The sequence below is a fragment of the Rhinichthys klamathensis genome, unplaced genomic scaffold, assembly GCF_029890125.1.
Source record: "Rhinichthys klamathensis goyatoka isolate OS25496 unplaced genomic scaffold, OSU_Roscu_1.1 h1tg000299l_1, whole genome shotgun sequence".
Classification (NCBI taxonomy): Eukaryota; Metazoa; Chordata; class Actinopteri; order Cypriniformes; family Leuciscidae; genus Rhinichthys; species Rhinichthys klamathensis.
In genome coordinates, this window is record NW_026606818.1 from 812,000 (window position 1) to 831,471 (window position 19,472).

Genomic DNA, 19,472 nt, shown 5'->3' on the forward strand with positions numbered 1-19,472 from the left:
CATGTGGACTTTCGGTCTCGTGGATTTAAATTGCGCGTGCTCACTGAGTCTACGAGTCCGTAAGCCGTCCCATTCATCATTTTAACACTCTGAAGTGTGCTCAGCAGCGCCCCCTTTGCACCATTGAAGCGGTCTTCCGCGAAGCCCACAGGCTCCACACTTTAACTACCCAGGAATCCTTGCGAAAGGCCAATCAGACAACGGATGGGAGGAGATTTCGCTCACGGACAATTGTTAACATGTCTGAAAAGTGTAAGTATCATTACGGTTTTTATGACCTAGGTGTAGATTTTACCAGTTATTACCTACGGTTTATACAAACATTATGGTCATCGACCAGTGGTCACAGCTGTGTGTCAGTGTCTCGTCATCACATGTGTATTTAAGTTCCTGCTTGTCTTCAGTTCAGTGCCGGTTATTGTTTGTGTCTAGTGCATACTGTTTATGCGCTGCACGCCGTCTCACCTAATGGTTGTATTCTGAGTTACTTTAAACTAACGTGTTACCTTTCAATCATCATCGTCTTCATTGGATCTAAATCGTGACAATAGGCTAATAATAGCGTGCTGAAAAATACGATCGCATTATGATTCATTAAATAAATAGAACCGAATGTCAGGGCTTTAATGAGTCATATGTAAACATAGTAATATTTAAACCTGTAAATTCATATGAAACTCACGCACATTTTGGTAAATGGTAAATGGTAAAATAGTAAAATGGTAAATGGACTGCATTTATATAGCGCTTTCACAGACCCAATGGCCACCAAAGCGCTTTACATTTGCCTCACATTCACCCATTCACTCACTCATTCATACACCGACGGGCGACGGCAGCCATGCAAGGCGCCATCCAGCCTGTCGGGAGCAGCTGGGGTTAGGTGTCTTGCTCATGGACACCTCGACACTTGGTCAGGTGGAACCGAGGATTGAACCACCAACCTTCCGGTTTGTAGACAACCCACATGAACCACTGAGCCACTGAACCACATGAACCACTGAGCCATAACACAATTTTCATTATGTGTTAAAATTGTAATCTTATTGTAATCTTGTAATCTTAGTTCAAATGGAACATTATGTATTATTATGTACAATACATCATTTAAATAAGCATGCATCTATTGTCTAATGCCCAGGTGGCATACACAATATCAAAATATAGAACTGTAAAAGCAGGCTGTGTAGTTGACATGGAGATAAGAATTGGTTCAAATAAATCCTGTTCTTGATCGATGCTAAATAGTATAATATTTGTATATATTTGTGATTTTTATCTAATAAAGGGACTAATGAGAGAGGGATAAGGCTCGATCGAGTCTGTCCTAAAAATACCTACCTCTCAATGCGCCCTCGTGGACTCGTGCCAAGGGCCCTATAGGTCTGCACTACATGACGTCACCAAAGTGTGGACTCTGAGGAAGTCCACAAGTCCGGAGTGTGCCATTTGGGACAGGGCCGTATAGTCTCGGGACACTAGAGTCACATGACACTAGACAATATACAAAAATAAAAGACATCAAAACATGAACAGACGTGACACCTAGAAGAATACTGAGCACACAATCTAGGGGTCTTTAGGGGGTATCAGAGTTTGTCCTGTCTGCTCCTTATCCTGCCGAAGCTCTTGCACAGGCCGTTCACTGAAGCGACTCTCTCTTTGCTGATTTTGGGCAGGGTGGGAGTTGGTCGTGATGATCCATGCCAGGACGCCGTACTTCTTCCCACGCTGGAGGACGTGCTGTGGTTGTGTGTCTGAGGGTGGGAAGGGCTGGGATTGACTCTGGGGACGGGGAGGTCTGAGTTCATAACTGTGGATCTGGAGAGTCGGGTGTGTGTCTGGTTCTCGTGTAGTTTAAGGGTGGAGTGTCTGAGTTCCTGAAGCTGTTCTTTGGCCAGTGTCAGCGCTGCTGTCAGTTCTTCCCTTTCTTCACACTCACGCCTTACTGTCTCCTCAAGAAGGCACTTCTACAAATCATAGAAAGAAAAAAAGGTGGAGGGATGGAAACAGAAAACTTCATACCTCTCACAGGCCAATAAAACACTTACATGGTTACAAAATAAATCTAACTAAATGAAAAGTAGCTACAGTAGCTTTAAACTTAGAAACTGCCTTTACCTTAATTTACAGTAAATCTGTAACCCATTTATTTTGGGACAATTTTAGCAAGCAGTTCATTCAACTGTCTATAAAGAATATGTCTAATATGCTTCTGCTGCTTACTAATTAGTTCAACGGCATGAAAACATATGTTTTTGCTCTAGGTTGTTGGTTAACCTTAAGAAAAAGAAGTACACATCACCATTCCTCCTTTTTTGGCAATGTGAGGTTAAGACGCGTGTCGGCAGAGCTAACTGTTTCTGATAATACACGCTTCAATAGAGCTATTTAAGTCATCCAAATCATGTTTATTAGTAAGAACAAATCAAATAGCAAGAACAAATGCGTAAGAACAAATCCGCAGACGCCCAGCCCACAACGAGAACCAGTATAGTGCTGGGCAGTCTTAAGAAGCCCCGTCGGATAACAACACATCTCAATGAGCCAGGAGTGAACAAAGCCAACAAGCTTCGCTCAAAGAAAACATCTCAGCTTTGATCCAAGAATCAACGGTGCCTCTTCAAGAATCAGTGAATGGTCTACTGGAGACTTGGGCAAGTTTCCAGTGTCTCTTGTGTGGCACAAACTCATGGGCGATAACTTCACTGCGCTGGCTACTGCCGAAATATAATTTTGAAAGGCAAAACACGACATGACTGGACTAAGATGATGACTTCTAAATCCGGTCACGGACAGCAAATCACAGGATTTTAAACAGTCTTGAGAACGGTGAGAAAGGCCAGTCTTTTTTGAAAATTCTCCCAAATTGAAATCAATCTTTGTGCCCAAACCCACGGGAAGGTCCTCCTCCTCGCCCACTCGAGGTGTGTTTGCATAAACTCTAGGAGAAGGAAAAAGCGATATAGACGGGCCGGACAACATGAGGCAAAATACAAGGACTCTTTGAGGATCTATCCTGACATCTCCGCCGGTCTCGCTTTAAAAACTGTCCAACAGTTGCTGTACCAGAAGGATGTACAATTCCTGCATTACGACTCCCAGTTCGCTGAGGATGAAACATTGCTTTTTACTACGCCTGATGAAGCTCAGCAGATTGCTACACGTGAATAACTCTTGATATTATTGCAGCAATGTTGAGAATTACAGAAGAGTTATGTTAACTACGAGGCAGGCCTGAGACATTTTAAATTTCAGTGCACCCTTTTTTTCTTTAAGTGCACTTTTTGTTTTAGGGTGGTTTAAATGCTTTCCTCTGTGTTGACAATTGCAATGCCCTATTTTCATAATTCTTTAAGTATATCATTGATCCTGCAATTGATAGCAAGTTTAAAATGCTTTAAGTGCAGGTCTGCTATATTATATAACACACTTTTCTTATCTGTGCTAATTAAAGGTGCAGTAAGCAATATCTGAGAAACGCTGTTGAAAGTGGATCTGACCGAGCACCAAAACACACTTGTAGCCAATCAGCACTAAGGGGCGTGTCCACACATTAAGGGGGAGGAGTCTGTGTTGCATAACATGTTTGTGATTTGGGGGCGGGGCTATCAAAATAGGGGTGTGATCCTTCTGGGTAGGGGCGTGTTGGTTTCGGTGATTTTAAATATCCACAGCATGTCTCAGATATCGCTTACTGCACATTTAACAGGCTATAGCGCCCCTTTTGCGCCGAGGTCACAATTACGTCACGGCGTTAGCTGGAGGCAAAACAAAGTAAAAACTGGAGGCGGCCAATACAAACCAGCACAGATTCGGCTACATAATAAGGATATTAAATTATTATTATTTTTATTAAATGTCATCTTGTTGTGTTTCTGGGTGCTAGAATCACCTACAGGATCCAATTTGAAATTTTATTGCATAATGTTTTCTAAATTATTGTGATTATTTGTGAATCATCTATGATTGTATACATTGTTGTGATTGATTGTGAAAGACTTTTTGAAGAACCAGGTAAGAAAGAATAATCAAATACATAGTTAATTAATATAATTTAATACATAAAACGTATTTTTATTTCTAGAAAATATTCACATCATTAAAATTGCACTGTAATGTCACTCTTTACATTGTCGTCTTCTGGCCTTGGCGCTGGGCAGGACCGCGCAATGTAACGTTGCCACAAGTCAAGACCATTCATCACATAGTTATAGGCATCTAAAGATTTATATGCCCTCAGTTTGTCTTTACGCTCGGTTTCTCTATCAGGTGTAGAAGTCAGGCCACTCACTCACCCGAGGTAACGTTAATCCTGTCAGATCGCCCATCCATTGAGTGAGCGTGAACGGGTCGGCCAATCAAATTAACTTTTGCAAATAACAATCGCGGTCCTGGACAGTGAGTGACCTTGCACATTAAGATAAAATCTGATTTTCTCCCGTCATTGTTAAAAAACAAGCCAAAAAAATGTACAAACTAGCGTTAGTGAAGCGGCCAGAGCGATCATTCTGCCTCCACCTAAGCTCCGCCCACATAAAAACGTTAACGTTATCATGTTTACCAACTGAAAAGGGGTCTATAGTATTGTATAATAGTATTGATGATTAATAACTTTACCGTTGATTGGCCCAAAAATGATGGTTTGCATTTATCGTTTTGTTAATGCAGTATTGTGTCTGTTAATAGTGCGTGTGGTCCGCTTATACACTTATTTGTATGCCTGATTTTATATTTCATGCTTTTCTGGTTACATTAGGTCGCGAGCTCTGAGGGAAAATAAAAAACTCAAAAGGATATGGACTTGGATCACTGGCAGTCGAGAGATGGTTGTGAGCTGCGGTTTGTCTTTATTAAACGGACAAATCTTGAATGTATTATATGAGGAAATACAGATGGAGATTAAAAAGATAGATGTGATTAAGTATATAAATAGCCTTTCTACAGGAAACACTTACTGAAAATTATAACAGACTTAGGAAACCTTGGGTTGGCCAGGTTTACTACTCCAGTTTTACCCATATGTGTTGGGGCGTAGTGATAATAATTCACAACACAACACTATTTACTGCATCTGGAACGATTTCAGATCCCAAGGGCGGTATATTATTGCATCAGGTCATCGTTTCAGTAAACAAATAGTATTGGTCAGTGTTTACGCACCCAATCGGGATGACGTTAAAGTGTAAATTGCAGGTTACATTTTTCACGAAGATAATGCAATGTGCTTACTAAACATAAAGATAAGAACCGCCCACCATTGTTTTTTTTATGTTTTTTATACCAAAATGCTGAATATAATATGAAAAGTTGGTGCGTTTTACAGTGGTTTTAAGCACGCTTCCTCTAGGCTGGGCGTGACGTCATAACAGGTACTCCAAGCTTTTACTGTCTATGCTCCAGGCCTGGAGTTACGTTATATTGGAGACCTAGCTAGCAAAAATGGTTAACTATTGTGTTTGTGCGGGATGTACGAATACATCAAAAACGGGGGAGAGGCTCCACAAGTTCCCCAAGGACAAACGGCTGATTCGTGCCTGTAAGTGTTAGCATAACTTCCCGAGGTAGAGCTTAGATCGGGCCCAAAAAAAATCAACACATTAACTGTAATTATGAGCCTGAGCCCGATTTAAACCCGACTATTTTTTATTACGTGGGACGTTATAATTGACGTTCTCAACTACTTTCTATGTTACTTTCTCCCGCCCGCAACATTTGTGTTTTGTCCCGCTCCCGCCGGCGAAAAGACTTTTTTTCTGTACCTCCAAATACTTTCAAGTTAGCCTACGTGTCGCCACCATACACATCAGCATACATGCTCCTGATAAATGATTTGTTATTAAAGCATTAACAAACCACTGTTTTAACATAAAAGCAAGCGGGCTACTGCGTGCATGGTCTGGCATGACTGCGCGCAAAGTGCGCTCCCATAATAATTCCTAAAAAGCTGACATCAGTTCATCGCGATCTCACACATCTGTTATTATCAATGAAGCTTTCATAATATATACACTTTGTTTGTTATAATTAGAGGATTTGCCAGCATACAGAATTCAGCACTGAACAAAAAGTCCGTTTTGAGCGGTGAGGGGCGTCTATTGTAAATGCTTCTGATTGGCCAATATTGGGTTCAATAAATCAACACATGTCTGTGATTGGCTACATCGCTCAGCGCTGCAAAGATGTTAGAAATAGAAACTCTGCCTGCAAATCCTTTCTATGTTGTTTTAGTTGTTCTTGTTGCTTTTCTGCAACAGATGACTAAAAATGTATTCGTTTTTATGTTTTATTCATAGATATTTCTAGTTTGCGGGAGTCCCGCGAGTCGTTTTATTCTCCCTCGACCCGGACACACAGAGTGAGTGCATTACCGCCCGCGCTCCCTCTTCTGACGTCATCGCCCAATTACTGTACAAAACATGCTACCTTTGAAGAAACCCCAATAAATGTTATTTTAACGCATTTTAAGACAGAAATTTTTTAATATATACATATTGAGCACTTTAATTTACACATTAATTGGTTGTGGTGGTTAACCTGCAATTTACACTTTAACTTTGATAAAAATATATTTTCCTTGTTATACCGGATTTATTCATAACTAGTGCGATTGTCAATTTTCGAATAACGTATAAAACAGACACTATATATCATTATAATAGATGTTTTAGGTTGTAATAAGGGGTTAATAATATCCTAAAATTTGGGGATGGAGCTATCGGGCCGTGTTTGTTTGGGTGATTTCAGATATCAACAGCGTTTCTTAGGAATCGCTTCGCTCTTGGTGTGAACGGGCCTTAACACAGGACCATATCCCAGTTCTCCTGAAGCCAGATAAAGATGCCCTTGATTATATACTATAGGCTGATTTTTCTTTTTAGAGGGATAGTTCACCCAAAAAACAAAGAAACTCATACAGGTTTGAATGGGTGAGTAAATGATGACAGAATTTTCATTTTTGGGTGAACTTTCCCTTTAAATGTGGATGTTAAAATATGATCTAAACAAGTATTAGCCTCTAAAAAAAAAAGAGCATATAATACCAGATATTTCACAAGACCAGACAGGCTTCATTAAGGGACGGCACTCCATTATTATTTAAAAACTTCTTAAATGTTGTGCATTCTCTGTATCAGACATTAGTCCTGAAGTGATTATATACACTGAGAATGCATTTGATAGAGTCGAATGGAATTACTTATTTACATTAGACAAATTTGGATTCGGTTCAAAATTCTCCTGGACTCGCTTTATCATCAGCCAAAGGCAGCCAGTGTCACACATAAGCTGCTGACAGAAAGCCTGAACCCTTAGCTGTTTATTTTGGCTATAGAGCCACTATCGTCACTCAGATCATTTATTATTAAAAGAATGGGTGTCGAATATAAAGTTTCCTTATCAAAAATCTATCATACATCTCTGAAGTTGTTAAAATATTAAAAGACTACGGGTACTTTCCACGTTATAAACTAAACTTCACTAAAAGTATTTTCTTCCCTATAAAGACGTTCAGATTTTGGATACAAACTTTCCCTTTTGTATATCTAAATCAGGATTTACTTAGGAATTAATATTACTTGCTTTGTTTAAAGCAAATTACAATCCCATACTTCAACTTGAATCTTACTTTCAATGATGGAGTGTTGTATATTTGTCTTTAGCTGGTAAAATTAATTGTTAAACCCAGATTATTGTATTTGTTTCAGAGTCTTCCGATTCTCTTGCCAAAATCCGTTTTTTTTTTTTCAGTGGACTAAAAGGCTTTTCCCTGGGAAACTCCCATATGCAATACTCATCTTCTCTTGGCTGTCAAACTAGATTCAACTGTCAAACAATGGCAGCATTTGGGCCTGTAGTTACATGACTTTTTTATTGGTAATATTTTTGCTAATTAAAGTGATCTTGTTAAATTTAATCTTAAAATCTTAATCTTTCTCTCAATATCTTCAGGTTTGTCACTTCATCCAAGACCATATCTAAAGTCACCTGAGAAAAAGCTGAATGGGATCTGATTCAGATGAAAGTTCTCTACTTTATTCATTTAAGTAAAACCAACTTGGCTAAACTAGATGAAACATGTGGTCGCTGCAATGCATGCAAGGCAGATGTAACCCATATGTTACGGTCATGTAGAACATTTTGGTTGTCAGTTTCTTAGATTTTAAACACAGCTTTTAAATGAAGAATTCAACCTAACCCAATAATGGCTGTTTGATGTCAGAGCTGACAATGTTCAAATAGCTAAAGATAAAGAAAATGCCTTGGCTCTTGCAACCTTTATAGCTAGAAAGAACAGTAAAAGTTGTACAGTAAATTAAGAAATAACCCATCATGTTATGCCAGTGTTTTGGTTGCATTTTCAAGGACTTTTTGTTTGTTTCTCTTTGTTTCCTGTCTCCTTTGTTCACATGTTCCCGCTTGTCTTTGGTTGTCATGATTATTAATTGAGATTTTTCTCACACTTGTCCCTCATTAGTTCATTAGTTGTTGTGTATATAATACCCTCAGAAAACTAAAAACTTGTAATGCTTTTTGTCCATTTATTGACATGACAGTACCATTTTGGGGGCCTGAAAGACAAACTTTTGAAAGCTATTGTGTCAGTGTAAACTACAAAAACGCATGTATGTTTCTTTAGGCACAATGTTTCTTTACAAAGTGACTGCTGGCCTAAAACAGCAAAATACAGCATTTGAAAACATTGAAAACATTGTTGAAAACAAGTTACTTTGTTTTGAGTCATCATCTGCACAAAAGGCCTATAAAAGAAAAAAAAGAGAGCTGATTTCACTTGAAAGTGCAACACAGGGAAACTCCACTTGGAAAGAATCTGGAGCAGCTGGATGCTGACGTGAGCACACACGTATGTCTTTGGAAACTCACATGTTTGTGTGAAACTCCAGCATCATCATGCTCAAGGGAGTTCCCTAATCCCTACACTCACAGAGTGCACACAGAGGCCATGAGGAGCATCTGTGCATGATGTCACCAGAGACAATCTTCAGGTGGAACACTGCCATCTAGTGGTCATAATGAGACACTGCAGTACACGTCTCAGCCCGTTTAGAATTATGGAATTAATTCATAAAGGCACTCATGAATGCTTGTTTCTGATTGGCTGACAGAGGTTCTAAGGGTTCTATAAGGTTCTATAACAGTAAAGCTTTGAAGCATTTTCAGGTTTTCAAAGTTATTATGGGTAACTAAAACAAGTTTTATTATTTGAAATAAAGCTGAAAAAATATAATAATAATAATAATAATAATAATAATATATATATATATATATATATATATATATTATGAAAAACTTTAAACAAAAATGGGAAATGTTGCCTTGGCAAATAGCGAAAATAAGTTTCAGAACTAAAATTACTAATTGGAAATAAATAAATAAAAATAAACCAAATAGGTCTAATAGTAAAAAGACAAAAAGCACATAAAATGTCTAATTAAACCTGTAAATATAAGAATAAAAGCTACTTAATTTTTTTTAAAATATATATGTATATATATATATATATATTTCTTTTTACACTATAATAGAAGGCCTATTTAAATCACTCTATAATAATAATACTAGTATGTGGGACAATTACATTGTCCAAATTATAAAATCATCTTGAATGCATGCAAATATTTTTTTCCCTCACATTATTTTTAATATCTATGAAAAGCAGGGCAATTTCAGTGACTGTTTTGATTAGAACATATTACAATAAAAACATAAAAAAAAAAAAAAATTATGCACAACTGATGAGGAAATGTTCTTCCCATCATGGCAGCATAAGCATCTCTGTGTGCATTAATTTTCAGTAATGTGTGTTGTCAATCATTTCATACATAATCATTTCATAAATTTGACTGGCAAAATAATATAGGTTATTATAATGCTAGACGCAATAAATGTGGGTGTTTTGATTTGGACTGTAGCTCATGTAACCAGCGCTGATCAAAAACATTATCTTCCCTGCAGCTACAGCTCATAACCACACACACACACACACACACTCTTACACTCTCTAACCGTACCGGAGAGACTAGTGTGTGTGTGTGTGTGTGTGTGTGTGTCAGTAAAGGTCAAACGCTATACGGGCATCTTGTGTAGACAAAGTGCCCTTTGCTTCACTCCTCTCCTCGTCTCACACATGAAGCCGCAGAGAGTTTATCTCACAGCATGAGCACAGCTGAGGGGAAGAGAAAGATGAACGATGATCTCAGAGACGAGACCTAAGAAGTCAGACTTCTGCAGGTTAGCATGTCACATTTTAGAAAGAAAAGCAAATTAAGTTTTTAATAATTACCATTGGCTCACCCCTGTTGGCCATTTTAGAATTTATGGCAACTAACCAACCATTCTAAAGTCTTATTTTTTTAAAGAAATAAATACTTTTATTCAGCAATGGCACATTAATTTGATCAAAAGTGACATTAAAGACCTTTATAACGTTACTAAATATTCTATTTCAAATATGTTATTTCTTCTTAAAGAACCTGAAAGTGTTCCTTGAGAACCAAATTAGCATATTATAATGATTATTAAAGGATCATGAGACACTGAAGTAATAGCTGCTGAAAGTTCAGCTTTAACACACATAAAACAATTAAAAAAAAAGTTTTTAAGTTGTAATATTTCACAATATTAATGTTTTTACTGTATTCTTGATCAAATAAATGCAGTCTTGGTGAGCAGAAGAGACTTCTTTCAAAAACATTACAAAAATCGTACTGACCCTAAACGTTTGAATGGCAGCAGTGTATATAAAATATATATTTAATGTAGCAACACAGAAATTACCGTCTTTCTGTTATGAAGTAGAAACTCTGTAAGTATGTACTCTGTGTGTGTGTGTGTGTGTGTGTGTGTGTGTGTGTGTGTGTGTGTGTGTGTGTGTGTGTGTGTGTGTGTGTGTGTGTGTGTGTGTGTGTGTGTGTGTGTGTGTGTGTGTGTGTGTGGAAAGGATGGATAAACAAAAGATGGTTGTTTATTTTGTCAAAGAAATGAAGTGTAAGGAGAAAAACTAAAATTGTCTTACAATAGAAACACAGGAATAAAGACAATGTTAAGATATGAATGAAAGGAGAGGCTTGGATCTCCTCAGATACAGAGACGGGTTAAAGAGTCATGTCCATGTAACATCTCAGCCTCACACATAAGGCAAACGCTGCATTTATGGCTATTAAGAGGAAAGATGATAATCTACAGGAGTTTGCCGCATGAACACTTGTGTAAACAAGTCGTTTACACAAGTGAGAGTCAGACTTGTAACCCAAAGGTCACAGGTTCAAGTCTCAGTACTAGCAGTAAATGTCAGTGGAGGGAGTGAATGAACAGCGCTCTCTTCTTCTCTCATTCCCCACAACTGAGGTTCCCTTGAGTCAGGCACCAAACCCGCAATCACTGCTTCAGCATTAATTCACGGTGTGTATGTGTGTGTGTGTGTGTGTGTGTGTGTGTGTGTGTGTGTGTGTGTGTGTTCAACACTCACTTCTGTGTGTGTACACTTGGATGGGTGAAATCCAGAGCACAAATTACGGGTATGTAACACCATACATGGCTACACGTCACGTCACTTTTTAGAAATAGGACTTACAGCCCCCCAAAACAAGTAGATCTACCGCCAAGACATATGTACCGCTGCTACTCAGAAGAGCCAGGAAAACCACTTGGCCATGCTTTGACGAATGACAAAACATCTAGTGGTTTGACTTGTGTGAAGCCTAAAGTTATTTATTATTGACTTTAGTAATGTGTACCTGGTTGCCATACCCTCAGGTTTGACCTAAACCAGCTCTTTGTGCCGGAGCCAATATGGCTCAAAATTACATTATTAAGATGTGCACTGTGTGACTTTAACAAATTAGATAATAAATGTTGCATGCTAATAAACCTGAAAGGATAATCAAGTTATAATTTGGTCACTGGGTTATCTGACCACAATTTAACCTCAGTTGCACGGAAACTAACGAAAAACAGATTTTAAAGGGGTCATATAATGCAATTTTTGTACAAGCTAATATGATTCTTTAGGGTCTAAATTAAAAGTTTGTAATATACTTTAATTAAAAATTCTTATTAGTATTGTAAGAAAACACTTATTTTACCTGGTCAAAAACAGCTCTGTTTTCAGCACGCCGTTTCAGTGCATATGACTTTAAATGATCATGAGCTTTGCTGACTCCGCCCCTCTGTTCTGTGTACACCGTTTGTAACACAATAACACAATAACCATAATGCGTTGTTCAGTATAAACGTGGGATTATGAATTATATTGAGAACATCATACATAGAAAACATGCCGTAATGTACCCTGACTGAGTGTAAACCTTAGACGCATTCATTGTGAAGCAGGCAGCTAGCGATTTGCAAAGATTAATTTATTAATATAAAGTTTAATAAAACGTTACACTCACTTCCGTTCTTCTGGAGATTCAGCAGGAACACGAATAGCTGGTACCGATCCTTTTTTCATGAGCAGCTTCTTAGCAAATCCAGCTTTATACTGACCCTCCTTTATAAAGCAGTCTGGTGTGTGAAATGATTCGCGCAAATATGAAAGCATTGACGTTGCTCGTGGGGAATATTCCCTTCGAAAACAAACTCAGCCACTGCGTCTTCAGCGGTTTGGATTTAGGAACATCAAAATGACTGTGTTCGTTATTACACCCAAGAACAGAACACCACAATCGCTTAGACGCCATTCTGCTCATAGACAGTGCTCCAGCATATCAACAATGACCGCGCCGGTCCGCGCAGACTATGATTGACAGCTGGCTCACGAGCGAGGGCGGGTCTGTGTTGAAACGCTCCTGTCAATCAACAATCGTGGGAGGGGCTTCCGAGCTTGTGACGTCACACGGTCGAACGGCTCGATTTGAGGCAGGGGAAAACATATTAAAACAAAACCACTGGATGGATTTTTATCATTATATGATGGTTGTGTACAGGCACTGCCAACACACATTTCAGTACAATCAACTTGTAAAAGTGCACATTATATGACCCCTTTAAAAAAAATATAGGAACTTCTAATAATGTTTTTCATTGTATACCGAAAGGAAAATTAGTAGCATTTGATCTAGAGTGGAATGATATCTTATCTTCCAAGGATATAGATTACGGTTGTAATACATTTTATAATAGAATTAATTCTGTAAGAGATAAATTTACTGTTAGTGTTCAGAAAAAATACAGGCATAAGAATATTTTACCGTGGTTCAATGTGAATTTATGGGAGCTGAAGAAGAATAGGGATTCAGCATTAAAGAAAGCTATTAGGACTGGAAGAGACATTGATAGGCTTTGTTACAAGGGTCTGCGAAATAAAGTTATTCGAGAGCTGAGAGCTAAATCCAATTATTATCTTCATCTAATGAATGAGGCGAAACAGCTACTTTACATTTAATAGAGCAAACAAAATCTAAAGTCGATAAAGGAGGATTTGTTGGGGCTGTATTTTTAGATCTACGTAAAGCCTTTGATACCGTTAATCATACAGTTCTCCTTTCTAAATTGTCTACATTTCAATTTTCACCTGAAGCTTTGGTATGGGTATCCTCATACTTATTAAAGGAGAACTCCGGCGCAAAATGAACCTTTGGTCTAATTACACATTGTTACCTAGTCAACCGTTCTCTGAGACTTGTTTTCATGATTATCGAATGTAAAGAGTTTTATCTCTAAAAACTGTTTAGCCTATAACGCTAGTATATAGGGCATAGAGTAATGGCAAATAAAAATCGCTAGTTTATACCACTAACAAGGCTCAAATAGCCCCACACTAGCACGGTAGCATAATGAGGGTCCCTACATGCAAACGGAAGCATTGAGAACTTTGTAAGTGTACAGACAGTTTAATAAGAAGATACTTTATAAAAGACAGTCCACTTTGCGTATACAGGCAGGAGCCATCTTTGAAAAACAGTCTCGACAAGTCAAACTACGAACGCCGATCCAAGTGCCTAAGATCTAAGTCTCTCTTTTTTAAAATATTTTTATTTATTTATTTTCTGTGTTGCGTTCAGTGCTTCTCTTATGCGCTCAGTGCTTTCTTCCGGAAACAACGGACCATATGAGATTCCAAGACACAGTTCAGCTCACTTGGATCGGCGTTCGTAGTTCTACTTGTCGAGACTGTTTTTCAAAGATGGCTCCTGCCTGTATACGCAAAGTGGACTGTCTTTATAAAGTATCTTCTTATTAAACTGCCTGTACACTTACAAAGTCCTCAATGCTTCGGTTTGCATGTAGGGACCCTCATTACGCTACCGTGTTAGTGTGGGGCTATTTTGAGCCTTGTTAGTGGTATTAACTAGCGATTTTTATTTGCCATTACTCTATGCCCTATATACTAGCGTTATAGGCTAAACAGTTTTTAGAGATAAAACTCTTTACATTCGATAATCATGAAAACAAATCTCAGAGAACGGTTGACTAGGTAACAATGTGTAATTAGACCAAAGGTTCATTTTGCGCCGGAGTTCTCCTTTAAATAGAGAACAATGTGTAAGAATTAAAGGGGTTAAGTCCTGTGATTTGCATTATACAATGGGTGTACCCCAAGGATCAGTACTAGGCCCCTTACTGTTTAGTTTGTATATTAACGATCTTCCACAACAGTGTGAAGGGATACAAGCACACATGTATGCTGATGATACTGTTATCTTTACACATGCGAAAACAGCAGAATTAGCAGCTGAGAAGTTAAAAGCTGCTACAGTAAAGATTCAACACTGGCTGGATCAGTCATGTCTTAGCTTAAACATCAGTAAAACAACACAAATTTCTTTCTCAAAAACACACATTAAATCTTCTGATGTGGATATATTTATTAATGGTGTGAAAAGATAGAAATTGTAAATGAGCTTAATTATCTTGGTATAATATTGGACTCAAATCTTAGTTTCAAAAAACATGTAAAGAAAATGGTAAGGAATATTAAACATAATATGGCAAACTTTAGACAAATTAGACAATGTCTTACTTTTGATGTAGCTAAGGCTTTTATGCATGATACAATCTTTTCTTATGTCTTATTGCTTGACATGTTGAGGTCAAGCCGGTGAAACTGTTATACCTTTAAAATCTCTATATAAACAGACATTAAATTTTTGGATTAAAAACCTAACCATTTTCATTCTTGTAGGATCATAGAGAAACAATTTTTTAAACTTTGACAATTTTAGACTTTATTCAAGTTTGTGTATGGTTCATAAAATCCTAAACGGTCTGGTTCCTTCTGTATTATGTGATTTTATTAATCTTCGCTGTGACACCTCTGTGAGACCTAGACTATCACTTATGAGTAACTGTCTGGTTCCTTTTCGTCGTTCAGCATTTGGACTATCATCTTTCGCAGTGAAAGCCACACATCAGTGAATGCCCTACCTGAGGACATAAAAGGGTGTAAATCTTGTGGCCCTTTTAAAGTGAAGTTAAAATCTTTGTTAAAATTGAACCAATTGTGTAACCATTGAGATTGCTGTAGTTAATTTTTTTATGGCATTGACAGTATGTGTGTATGTATGTATTTATTGTATGTAAAAATAGGTATTGTCTGTGTAATGTTATGTTAGTTTTGACCTGCTTGGGGGACTGCGGATGAAAAATAGCCTTTGGCTAAATCCGGTACAATACATGAAATGGCAAGTTTATGCTAAAAATTGTGCATGGTCCCTTTACAAATAGACAATAAATAAAATAATAATAATAAAAAGCTGATATATATGATAAATAACCCAGAGCAGTTACCTGAGCAAGCAATGCATGCATTTATTAATATTTTGCTGTGTTCAAACAGCCTATCCAAAAGTATCGTCATGGACAAACAGGGTAACATGCAAACCTGCACATTCTATCTTCATAAAAAAAGTTCATTTAATTTAAAAAGTGAGCTGTTGCGTTGACTGACAATACATGTTCTCATGCTAGCCTTTCTTATATGCTTAATGATTCACTCCTTGCATTATACACAACTAAAACATCAGACATGACTTTGTTTGCTTCATTTATGAATCGATATATGAAGATATATATAACAATGTTTAGTGATTTGGAATAATAAAGACTGTTTACTTATCTTAAGAAGTTGAATTTCAGAGTAAATCTGAAAGTGCGCTGCAGGACTAGCTTATAGTAAACCAGACGATTTAAATGTTGAGCAAGCAATCTCATTGGCTGCAGTATCAGCAGAGGCCAATCAGCTTGTGCTTCTGCTGATGTGATTGCATGCAAACTGCATTTAAATTACCAATCAGCTTGCGCCCTCTAGAGTTTCAAGTTTGAACTAGAATTACATATTCATTTATATTAGTGCACCCATACTCTAAATTGTTACCATTCCTTTAAACCATTAAATTGACATTCCTTCTGAAAATAAAAACGAAATATTAGTTTTATATAGTCCAAAAAAAATGACATTAGCATGTTGCTAAGTTAAAGATGTAACATCTGATAAGCCTACAAATGCATAGCACACAGAAATATTGAGCAAAATTGGTCATTTTCTAATTAGATTGGATTATTTCTCATCTGCTATCTAGAATGAATTGTTTCACTCATCGCTGTGATTGGCCTGTCGGCTACGGATAAAAACAATGCCTTTAAATTAGGCCAAAATTGAGTATCTTGGCAGGGTCTCTTATCTTAGACCAGCTCGTGTGCCAAAAGCAAGTCTATGATGTCTTAAAATACTGCCTAGGGAGACAGCTAAAGCTAACTTCATTTAGAAACAGAGCCGCAGTCCTTCCCACTTCCCTCCTGCTCTTGAACCTGCAACCTCATAAATCCTAATAAATATCAACCAAAGTCTGAAAATATCCATCTCAGATGCCTCTGAAGAGCGCGCAGGCACAGTTCAAAGACGAGATGAAAGAAAAAGAGAGAGCGAGAGGGGGAGGAAGGGAAAAGAACATCAAGAAGGTGCTTCTTATGAGAGGTGGAGCGTTAAATGCCCTTAGGTATCGATTTTATATCACAGTCAGATCTTAGATAGCTTTAATGGATTCTTAAAATGCAGCGAAATCTTTCCCACAAAAGAAAGCCATTTGCTTTGTAAGCGGGGAGGGAGATGAGAGATGGAGAGACGCTGCGCTCTGGGCCACATAAAAGAGTGTGTGTCAGCTGTGAAATTCACGTCACGGCACCTTGAACTGAGAGAGAGAGAGAGAGAGAGAGAGAGAGAGAGAGAGAGGAGAGAGAGAGAGAGAGAGAGAGAGAGAGAGAGAGAGAGAGAGAGAGAGAGAGAGAGAGAGAGAGAGAGAGAGAGAGAGAGAGAGAGAGAGAGAGAGAGAGAGAGGAGAGGGGAGGGTGGGGGTAGGTTGGAGGAAAGGGTTGTTGAAGTGGGAGAATATGAGAGAGAGAACTGACAAGAGTGTCGTGACTGAAACCACAGACTGCCCCCTGGAGACGCAGGCATGCGTGTCAACAGAACACTGCCCCAAATACACACTCTATCTCTCTCTCTCTGACGAGAAGGATTCGCTCATCTCTCACACACTCTCACGCATGCTCATGTCACCTCTGCTGTTTCTTATTTTAGTGCTGGATATTTATTCCCGTTCTCTCCTCTGACCAGGCCCGGATTGGCCATCTGGCAATTCTGGCACATGCCAGAAGGGCCGGTGTGATTTTTTATTGTTTTGGGCCGAGCTGACCACGTTGCTGCACCTTTATCGCAAAAAAGTTTTTACGCTCGCATGAGGTGGTTTTTCAGGCAATTCGAAAAAGGAATATTTCGCAAAACTGCAATGGAAACAGTTTTTGCGCATTTACAGTCACCTGAAGACGCGGTGTGTTTGGGGTCCGTGATATACGCAAATAATAGGCTAATAAATATCATCATTATTATAACAGTTATTAGGCTACATATTTAGAAGATGCTTTTATCCAAAAAAAGGAACAAAGTCAAATGTCATTCATAATGGTTAGACAATAATAATACAGGGCTAAGATTATCACAAATAAACACAAGATTTTGACGCATATCCAAGTGTTTGCTGAGCGCGCATGGCACGGAGGCGCGGCCGCGAACACTTGCTTTTTCCTATCAACAGTAGAAACAACTTAAAATAGGCCTACTCTATAATTTCTGGTCATACAGAAAATAATAATACATTATTCGCCACTATGATTTTATTTGTGTAAACTCACAATAACAAGAAAACGTTGTGCTTTTGTAAAATAAAATAAAACAATCATGCGTGCTTTCATGATCTCCGTGAACTGGAGCGCGAGAACTGAAACAAAGTATAGCCTAGGCTAAAGCTTGAAGTGTCCACTTTAAAACGAACAAATTCGAATCGAAAGCTAATACATTCTGATGATGTAATCCTTATGAAAGGTGTATTTCTCTCTAAAGGTGCATTCGCGCGGCGCGCCTCAGCGGAGATGGAGATATGTTTTTAGCCGACACTGATTTAGAAAACAATAGTTTATTAATAAACAATTAAAATGCCTCGTTATTTTTCAGACAGATTTATTATCATTAGCCTATAACTCACCTAAATCACCTTGTGGTTCCAGAGACATAAATATGGCTCTTCTCATTCAGCACTGCGGGAAAAATATAATTTCCAGGTTCTAATTTGCCCTTAGAAAACCATTAAAATCTACATTTTTTTCGTATTAAGTTGTGAATATTTTAAATGTTTAATAAAGGGGCAAAAAGTCAAAGAAACATCTGAAATTTAGTCGATATATTATTATTTTTGCACAGCATTTGTGTACAGTTCAAATTTAAAAAAAAATTGCTGGTTAACTTTGCATTTTAAATAAAAAAAATCACCGTTCATTTTTCGTTTTGCAATACGGGTTTAAAAAGGAAAAACGAATGGACACAAATGTACACTGACCGTTTGGACAAAGTTCTTTATTAAATTCATAAAATAAACAATTATTAGGCTTCAGGAATACTGGATTCTAAACCTCAAAGAAATGCCACAATCAAGACCTCGGGGCAGAAATGAGAGAGAAACACCCAGAAACTCCTTAGCAGTATGCGTCTTTCCCTGCCATTAATGCTTGGATAACACACCACGTCTCATTCCATTAATAATAATAATAATGTCTAGTGTGGTGGTGGCTGATAGACCCGTTGCCATGATGTTTAAATGACTTATCGCGAGAGAAAAAAAAGGACGTTGTATCGCATAACATCAGTTAATGGAAACGCCGTCATTTCGCAATAGTTTTTTATCGACATTTAGAAAAAATCGCAAAAGTTTTGCGCAAATCTGTAATGGAAACGCGCCTAAATTGCTGCCTTGAATGGTGTGTCTCAGTGGGAAAAATGTTCAGATTCTGGGGACGTTTTTTAACGTCATCAATTAGTTGGGCCGGTGAAAACCACAAATGCCAGGGCCGAATTTTGGTCCCAGTCCGGCCCTGCCTCTGACTCATGTGTGCTGAGTCTAGAGCTGCTCTTTGCTGCATGATATAAATGATAGGTTTGCCAACTGTCTCGCTGCATTAGT

At 38.0% G+C, this 19,472-nt stretch overlaps 1 protein-coding gene across 1 annotated transcript in view; it reads right to left on the bottom strand.

Moving 5' to 3' along the window:
• Positions 1–1,589: 1,589 nt before the first annotated feature.
• The window catches only part of lekr1 (leucine, glutamate and lysine rich 1), a 121,345-nt gene continuing 103,462 nt past the window's right edge, over positions 1,590–19,472 (bottom strand). The window contains exon 13 of the mRNA XM_056270234.1: positions 1,590–1,970. Within this exon, the coding sequence (XP_056126209.1) occupies positions 1,590–1,970 (381 nt within the window). The remainder of the gene's footprint in view (positions 1,971–19,472) is intronic.